We start from the raw sequence: 9,462 nt of genomic DNA on the forward strand, positions 1-9,462 counted from the left end.
CGCTGGTTTCGGGCCCCTAAAAAGAGCTTGTTCGAGTTCCCTCATAGTCCCTCTTTTTCTTCCATTATTAACTCGTATACCCGACATCTGCACTCTTGTGTTTACCGACACCTTCGCAGAAAAGCCCAGCAGGTTGAGTAACGGTTTCGACCTTTTGTGTGTGTGGTAGCCGACTCCTAAATTAAGAAGGGCGACGTTTGTCTAAGCAACGTCCCAACTACACACCCCTCTCTTCCGTCACGTCGGGATAGTGTGAGCCAAGTAACAGCCTGATTATGCCAGTTTTGCTTCTCCTACTACTTTACCGTCTATTATACACCAACTCGTCGACTAGGTTTCGCATTTTCTCTCGCGAAATGCACGGAGGTTTGACCCTACTCAGTTGGCTGCAGCGCGTTCAGACCCGTTTGCCGAGACGAAAGATTACACGCTATGCTTTTTACCACCGCCTCTAATATTTCTCCTCAAGAAAATAAAGACATTTGGAGGACGGATTGGGCAAGTTGACGACTCCGGTGAAAAGGTGTGACACTTGTGAAAATACACAAAGGTTACCCTAAACCTGACCAGGGGTTACACAACCTAACCTCGTGCTACTGCCGCTCGGGCACGTTACGACCCGTCGTCGTGTCGCCCCAACAGGCTGCACACTTTCGCCACCCGAGGCGCTCCGTGTAGACAGGTGCCGCGTCGTCGTATGGGCACTTCGTCGGAACGAACGTGTTTCTTTACGTGACCGGCCTAGACTTCTGCCCACATCTACCCCATCGACTCGTTGCAAGATGTCGACACGGCAGGTAGTTACGGCAGTGACGTTGTGCAAATAACGCCACACAATACACCTCTCTACGCGTCGAGCTCGAGCTAGGTGGTCGCATGACCAATGTGTGACCTCACGCCAGCGGCAGAAGGCTCCGTTTTCAGGACCGCTGACAAACTCAACGCACTACTTCACGTACACAAAAAAGAGCTGGTGGTGCAAAACTTGAGTCGTTGTGGCCGAAGTCCCTAAAGACTCGACCAACGATTCAACCCAATGGGACCCGACTATAACAAGAGTCGGTGGATTTACCTGAGTTGGAGCCAGGAAGTTCCCTATTGTCCACTTGTATAAGTTACAGGTCTACTTCTTCAACGTTGCTGCGCGCGCGCTTCACATCTCTTTCGACCGCGACACCCGATTCGCCGCAGCTCGCTCAGTTCTACTAGCAGAATCCTTTCATACCGCCTCAAAGACTGGCTGCCTTGTCTCAGGTGAAAGGTAGTGGCACTCTCGTTGGCGACGATCCTCTCGTGGGACGTTCCAAACTCCTGGGGTCGACGCGCGGATCTGAAGGGGTAGCGGTCTACACGTCATGTCGTGTGGACCCTATCCTTTTGGTAAAAGCGTGTCGGTGTCACTACTCCGAAGCGACGACAACTCACGTTTTCTCCGTTCTGTCAGAAGGACCTGAGAGAGAACACTGTGCGCGACTTCGACAGAAGAGTGTCTTCGTGGACTGTTTGAAGACCCGAAGTACAACGAAGACTCATTAACTAGGACCAGTCTTCGACACTCTTAAGGACTACGGAAAGGGTTGGCTGCATGGAGACACTCTGACCTAAAAGGACGTGAGCACCTAATTTTTATGTCATGTCTTTTCGGTTGACTTACACTCGTGCTAGAAGCTTGACTTCTTTGAAGTAGGGTAACAACGGTCTGGTAGTTTGTAGACCACGGCGGTACGTCACTGGTTGGGTCGGCAGAGTAAATCCTCCCGTTCGTATAACACCCGAACAACAAACCTGACTAGGTGACGCGAAATATCTTCGAAATTAAAATAAAAGCAACTTCATAACGAAATGAACTAGACATTTATAAAAAGACGACCAGCTCCGAAATGTAATGTACGTATCAAACTGAAATGGACACGTGACCAAGCACGTAAGACATCCGTCCTCACTATAAATTACCAATGTGTTATGGTCACATTCAAACTAGTAATTACCGGGTCGTCTTAGATGTAGCTAGAAATGTGGTGCCTAAACACAAAATAAACGATGCCGGAATCAGCTGAAAGTTACGCGAATGAAACACTATAAACGGCTCAAAACAAGCACAACCTAAACTGAACAACCCGCTAAGTTTAACACCATATGCCTTCTGACCCGAGAACGCGACTAGCCGAATCGCCATGAATCCAGAATACTGCTAGCAGAACCTACCTCGGCGGCACTTCGTCTGTCGGCTGTAACGAGACAGTACAAGACCTACTGCAACACACCACAACTACCGGTCGAGGCAAATATGTAACCACACACACACAACAACACCGACACACACACACACAACACACCACACACAACACCACTACACACCACACACCACTCTCTGCTCTCCTTTCTTCGCTCTTCTCCTCTGTTTTGTCTCGAGGTGACGGCGCAGTTTACATGGCTTCAAGGCTTCGTTTGACAAAGTCTCAAAGCACACGACACACAGCGGTAACGGCTCAGCTTCTGTGCCTGTCCAAAAAAATCCCAGCACTAAGTACTCAGCACTGTACTTTCTTCGAACTCTTCAGTTTTGTTTGACGGCCAGGAGATCACCGGTCGATTCACTGACAGCCTCTGGTCTCTCTTTCCTTTTAATACTCCCTGTTGCTAGCCAGCTATCCATTTTAATACTCTGCTCTACTCTAACTTAATTACAGTTTACACAATCAGCATCAATCAAGTGCAGAGCTGTCCCGCCGGTCCCGCAGCAAAGTAGTCTGGCCGATTACAACAAATGTTCCTATCTCTCTGCTCGTCACATATCTAATATTTTAAGGAAAAATGCAATGATGAAAAGAATAATTACATTTTTTATATCATTTTAAATATTATTCTGTATATTTTTATCTGATTTTCCCCCCACAAAAATCATACTATTTTGGAAAAGATTTGGCGGCCCACTTGCAATACCTTCGCGGCCCACCAGGGGGCCGCGGCCCACAGGTTGGGAACCACTGCCCTAACTCATCCGTGAGTATTAACGGTTCTCAGCAAAGACTCTTCTTGTGTTGGTAATATTTGTTGTATCTGCTATTTTTCAGTTTATTGTGTGAAAAAGGTCCTGTGACTGTTCTTTTTTTTTTTAACAAGTATCACAAAGTCCAGAAGGTGTTTCTGGTTCAAAGTAAACAGCAGCTCCATTGGGTCAAACAGAGGCGGGCCGGATGATCAATCTATCCTCACGAGTGATTGGATAAGCTGAGGCTTTATAAATCTGGACTTCATTGACAACAATTGTAGAAACTATTAGTCAAGGAAGAAGAACACATCTTTGCAGCAACTGATTTGGACAAGTCATGAGTGGATGTCCGTACTTTGAGAAGAGGCATTTGTACGTTGTAACTATCATCACTACTAAAATAGAGCTCTAAAGGATTTCTTATCGATAAAATGCAACAATTCTTTACTAATCCTGCAGGTGGGAAAACAAGTAACAAACGCTTTTCTCTTTGCACTGCAGGTTATTCAAAAACAAGCCTCCAACAGCGGAGGAAGAAGAGGATGGCTCTCAGGCTGGGGTTAACAAGGCCAGTAAAGGAGGAATCATCTACGGAGAGTACCTGCAGGTATAGGAAACATTACCTATTATACGCTGCAGTCTTTGTGTTTGTCTTTTAAAAGATACTGGAATTGGATTTGTTTTCACATTGTTTTGCTTTTAAGTTAAGTGTTTATTTTCCACTCTCAGCTCGACAAAATAGTCTCGGCCCAGGTGTTGCAGAGTGAGTTGAAGGGTAATAAGATCCATGATGAGCACCTCTTCATTGTCACCCATCAAGGTAAAACAACAAGTGATAAAAATTCTATTTTCTACTGTTTCACATAAAGAAAATAGTTGCGTTTAATCTTGTATTTAGCCTTTTTTGGTTAGGATAATTTCATGTATTTATAATGAGGTTTCAAATCGCTATTCTGGACTGTTTTAATAGAGTAAAAATAAAGGAGGCAATATTTAAATCTTATGTTTGTAATGAGAGAAAATGCCCACTAAATACATTTGGATGTATTTGAAGAAGCAGTTTGTGTGTATACGGTTGAATTTATGAGAATCTTTTCTTAATTGAATGTGTGTTGTGTAATTCTCCCTGACTTGTCTGTTTACCCTGCTATTTGAATTTTTAAATGTTTATGAAGCTTAACACTTTTGTCTTTTATTCCAGCCTATGAACTTTGGTTCAAACAGATTTTGTGGGAGCTGGATTCAGTGCGACACATCTTTACCACTGGATGTGTAAGTCACATTTATTTCTAAAATAATTTGACAAATGTAATGTGGTTGGGTTCTTGTTTATAGAAAAAGAGGTAAATTAGCATGAATCAAAAACATGTTGTGCTTAACTCAGATATTTGATATTTTAGCTGTCAGTGTTGAACAATGCTCAAAAGTGCTTGCTCAAAATGTGAAATCATGAAGTAGAACAATCAATCTCTCAGGGGAGAAAACTGTGTCAGTCAGATCTCCTCTGAAGTCACATTAAATAGGAACCATTTTGTTTTTATTCAGTCAATCTGGTTTGGTTAAATCAGGGTAAAAAAAGGATTGTTGTGCATCACCCAGCCTGATGTCCTAGATTACAATTAGAGCAACAGTTTTTGACATTTTTCTCTGGAGCAGACACGTCTTATTGATTTGTTTCCTGTGTCATGATATGTGCTTGCAAGGTTTACCACCATTACTAAAGTCAGTATTTCCTTCAACATTTGACCAATGCTGCAGGTCAGAGATGAACGCAACATGCTCAAAGTCAACAATCGCATCCACAGGATTGTGATGATCTTCAAACTGTTGGTCGACCAGTTTTCAGTTTTGGAGACAATGACAGCTTTGGACTTCTTTGACTTTAGGTAAGCTTATAAATAACTTCCGTGCCTTTTCTACTTAAGCTCTTAAACATGTATAAGATGAACTACTTCATGATACACTCTGTCTGTGTTGTTTGCTTACTTGTGCATTTGCTTCTGTCCCCAGGGAATACCTGGCTCCAGCCTCTGGATTCCAAAGCCTCCAGTTTCGGATCTTGGAAAACAAAATCGGGGTCCCGGACAACCTGAGGGTCCCATACAACAGACGCCATTACAGGGACAACTTCAAGGGTCATGAGAGTGAGATGCTGCTCGCTACTGAACAGGAGCCAACACTCCTAAAACTGGTGGAGGTACGTCTCACAACCACAAAACACGAGTGATGTGACGGTCGCGAACGATCCGATACTTTTGAACGGCTCTTTAGAACGAACGAAGGGAACCGAGTTGTACTTGGTGAGAGCCGTTCTTCTTATCGTTGGTTCACTGCCTGCCATACTTCCACTCGCCTTTACGGGAACCTGCTTTCCTGAATGCACATGAGCTGTAGATGATGATGGCGTAACGCATCCTGATACATTATTCTCAATTTCTTTCCATCTAGCTCTGTAGTCTGACTTGCATCAGCAGAACAAGCTTCGACTGGGTTGTCCTCATAAAACACAGTTAGTCTGGCCGGGAATGGGCTCTGGAATCTTATGTTCTTTCCTTTCAGTCAGACAACTCACGTGTTTCTCTAACATGTTAAGCAGCATATAGTTGAGTTTGGCGTCTAGGCTCGGGCCTCATCACTCCACGGATATACATAGCACGATGAGTGACGATTAAATAACTAACCCCCGAGCCTACAGGTGGAAGCTGGGGTGGAAGCTGGGGTGGTGGTGGGGCAGGCAAGCAGCAGCGACGTGGAAGTATAGCTGCAGCAATATCAGCAGCAAGCAAAGCATAGAGAGATATCTGGCAGGTTAAATAGAGCGGCATATTAAGGAGACTCTGTTTGGTTGGTTGTAGAGTGGCAAGGGGCGTTATGTATGAATGCAGCATAAGTGCTCGAGTCGACTGCCTGAACTAGCTCGCAGGCTTCGCCCCATTAACCCCGCGCCCTTAAAAAGAAACGACTCTTTTGAACGGCTCTCGGAAAGGAGCCATAAGATTCGGCTCTTTACAAAACACCTGTTCGTTCAGCAGTTGTATTGTAGTCAAGAGTTATAATCAGAATACAAATCTAAATACTTCATTAGTCCCAGGAAAAAATGGGTTATGCGACAGACAATACAAATCTTTCAATTAAAGTATATGTCCAAAATAGTATACATATAATTAAAATATTGATATACACATGTGAAGTTAAAGTAAAAAACAATGTGCATATAGTGCTAAAATATAAGATTGCAATTCAAAAAATGAGGTGGTATTTTAGTATAAGATATGAATGCTGAATTGCATAGGTTAAAAGGGTTTGGCATTATTTTAACTGAACTACATTTTTTTCTGTAACACTGCATGAGCCAATGTGCTAAAGACCAGGATATAGGATATTAATGTGATAAAAACCTTGGCTGTTCTTCTCAGGAGTGGCTGGAGAGAACTCCTGGCTTGGAGGTGGATGGATTCAATTTCTGGGAAAGGTTTGAAATCAATATATTTGATGGGCTGAACAAGGAGAAGGAAAAAATCGAGGTAAGGGATGATTCCAGTTTGCAGGACAAACTCTCTTTGCTCCACTAGCCATTCAAAGATCACCGACAGGGACTGTGTCTTTCTTTTTTTTAAGGCAATGGAAGTTTCTGAGGACAAGGAGGAAATGATGCTTGAGCTGATCAAACAGAAAGAGCTGTTCACTTCTCTGTTTGATGAAAAGCGACACGACCATCTGCTTAGCAAAGGTGAGTACTTGTGACTTCATTGATGTGATATTAATAACGTCATGTTTTTTGTCAATCCTTTACAAATCTGTGTATAGTTATTTAAACTTGTATGAATGCTAGATCGTTTTTTGTGACGTTTATAAGGATCTATCTCACAAAGACAATGACATTTGCTGAAAAAGTATCTTTTTGTATTTGCTGACAAGGTGAGAGGCGGCTGTCTTACAAGGCTCTCCAAGGCGCCCTAATGATCTACTTTTACAGGTATTTCTTTTTTTACAGCAATTCCTTCACCTTGTATTAGGTAGTGAAGCAACTCCACACGATTCTTAGGAGTACCCAAGAGTTAACAATATGTCATGTGTGGTTGTAATTAATGGAAAACTGTTTGGTAAAATAAGTGAACTGCATGAAGGGTAGTGAGCAGGTCATACTAACTCTAGTTTGACTTCTTCTCCAGAAACATTGTATGCCACTTGATGTCTGTAAAAGGTATCGTACATACTGTAAATAAAATCGAGCAAACAGTAAAAATCTTCCGTTTTCTTTCTCTCAGGGAAGAGCCGAGGTTTCAGGTTCCCTTCCAGCTGCTCACATCCCTCATGGATATTGACACCCTCATGACAAAATGGAGATGTAAGTTACTGTTGCATCCTTGTCAGCACAAACTCACAAGTGAACAAAAACAGTACAAATGGGAAGGGGAAAAAAAGCAGACACCACCTAGAAATAAACAATGTGTTCAAATATTGCCCTAGGGCAGAGTTTGAATAAAAGGAGGTTTACAGAGCAGTATTAGGTCAGGACCTCAGAGGCAGACATCTATCAAATCATCCTCTCCTCCTGCTTATCAGCCCCACATTTCCCAAGAAATACATTTTTTCCCCAGCTGTCTCACTTTATGTCTAAACAATTTGCAGCTCAAATGAAACATGCAGACCCGGAACATAGCTCATATCACAGCGGATATTTCTGTCTTATGTTTACAGACAATCATGTTTGCATGGTGCATCGCATGATTGGCAGCAAAGCCGGCACAGGGGGCTCGTCTGGATACCACTACCTCAGATCCACTGTCAGGTATGCTATTACACTTTCTCCTACAGATTGAACACTTTCACACTTCAGAGTTCATTTAGATAAGGACAGGATACTGCTACCATGTGCTTATCTTAATTAACCTGTCATACGGCCACTTCTTCCTGACATGCACAAACTATACTTAAAGTTAATTTCATAGGAGCCACGTCAAGTTCCTTATCCATTCAATGTTGGCAGCGATTTCGTTCAGCGTTTGTCCTTCAGAAAGTACAATTTGTAACAGATGCACAGTTATATTGTGAGTACATGAGTTTCATATTGAGTACTTTTTCCCCCCCCTTCAGTGACCGCTACAAAGTGTTTGTGGATCTGTTCAATCTGGCAACGTTCCTGGTGCCTCGCCACTGGGTGCCCAAGCTAAATCCCAACATCCACAAGTTCCTCTACATGGCCGAATGCTGCGACAGCTCCTACTGCAGCAGTGAAGACTCAGACTAAGAGGCGCCAGAGCCTTTTTTCACTCTAACTGGCTTTCAAACAGGAGATCCCAGCTGGAACATTTTAGTGACAGGTGAACAGGGGGGCCGTCAAAGCATGCAAAGAGATCAGCGTGATGTACCTCAAAAAGCCGATACGCTGAAAAAAAGGTTGTGTTTTCACCCGAAAACATGTGCTGTTTTTGTTGGAAACACACAATTAACAAAAATACATGGCATTTTTGGAGCATCTTAATTGCATTTTTTTAAGGTAAACATGGCACATAGAGGGATCGTGTCAGATGGTTGACAATCTAAACCACCATAATGTCTATTAGGGAGAAACATTTGATGAGTTGTATGTTTACTATCTAGGAAGTCATGAGATCGGGACATGTAAATATGGAAAATAACTAAATGTGTTCATTTGAATGGTTAAGCATGGTGAGAAATGTCTCTTTATCTAAGGGTGCCACTAAAAGCCCACCAAATGTGCTTTGTTAACAGAGAACAGCAGATTTCTAGTTCATTAGTTAAATCAAGCTGAGGTTCATACGGCAGAGACTTGTGACGCAGTGTCTGACCCTGAATAATTAAAATGGCCAAATGAGACTATTTTAGTCTAATGTCTAATCTTGACCGGTGACACAGTACAGCAGATGGCTCCTTGATAAAATGTGCTTAGATGTGTTTTTCAATACAATTATGTAAATCCATTGTGACTGACCTGAAAGCAAATGGATCAGTGAGAGCAGTGATCAAACTCTGGTTCAACAAACCCCTGGTGTTTCCTGTGAGCACGGGGAAGGTGTCAGACAGGAAGCCAATTCAGACTACTAGGATGTTTTAGGGCAGATACAATCATTATAAAGCTGCGTACAAAATGTCAATATCACCACCTATAAGACAATTTGCAGAGCATAAATAATGAACTGTAGAACGTGTACATAATGTTAATAGTGTAGTTGTGTAATAATGTGTTTTGTATAGTATGCTATTTCATTAATTTAATTGCGTATTTATACAAGGATTGATCTCTGTATACATCGACTGTTAGCCACATCACTGTGTAAAACGTGTATCTACCTTATGTATTTAATAAGATGCATTTTTGTATACTTATTATTATAGTTGTGCAGTGTGTTTGTCGTGCATGTATGATTACAAATGTATCTGCATAAAGTGATTTATTTTGTTTAAGAAATGTAACATGGTGATATATTAATAAAAAACATTATTTA

General features: G+C 42.3%; 1 protein-coding gene across 1 annotated transcript; it reads left to right on the top strand.

Annotated features, from left to right (window-relative positions):
* The first annotated feature begins 3,289 nt into the window (after nt 1–3,289).
* Nucleotides 3,290–9,462, top strand: tdo2a (tryptophan 2,3-dioxygenase a). The gene is made up of 12 exons (XM_010780698.1): nt 3,290–3,364; nt 3,494–3,599; nt 3,722–3,812; nt 4,194–4,264; nt 4,751–4,878; nt 5,003–5,189; nt 6,409–6,516; nt 6,611–6,722; nt 6,911–6,968; nt 7,261–7,340; nt 7,694–7,784; nt 8,090–9,462. The coding sequence occupies exons 1-12, from the start codon at nt 3,330–3,332 to the stop codon at nt 8,241–8,243; spliced, it is 1,221 nt and encodes a 406-aa protein (XP_010779000.1). The 5' UTR covers nt 3,290–3,329; the 3' UTR covers nt 8,244–9,462.

The sequence above is a fragment of the Notothenia coriiceps genome, unplaced genomic scaffold (genome assembly GCF_000735185.1).
Source record: "Notothenia coriiceps isolate Sejong01 unplaced genomic scaffold, NC01 NC01_scaffold00022123, whole genome shotgun sequence".
NCBI lineage: Eukaryota > Metazoa > Chordata > Actinopteri > Perciformes > Nototheniidae > Notothenia > Notothenia coriiceps.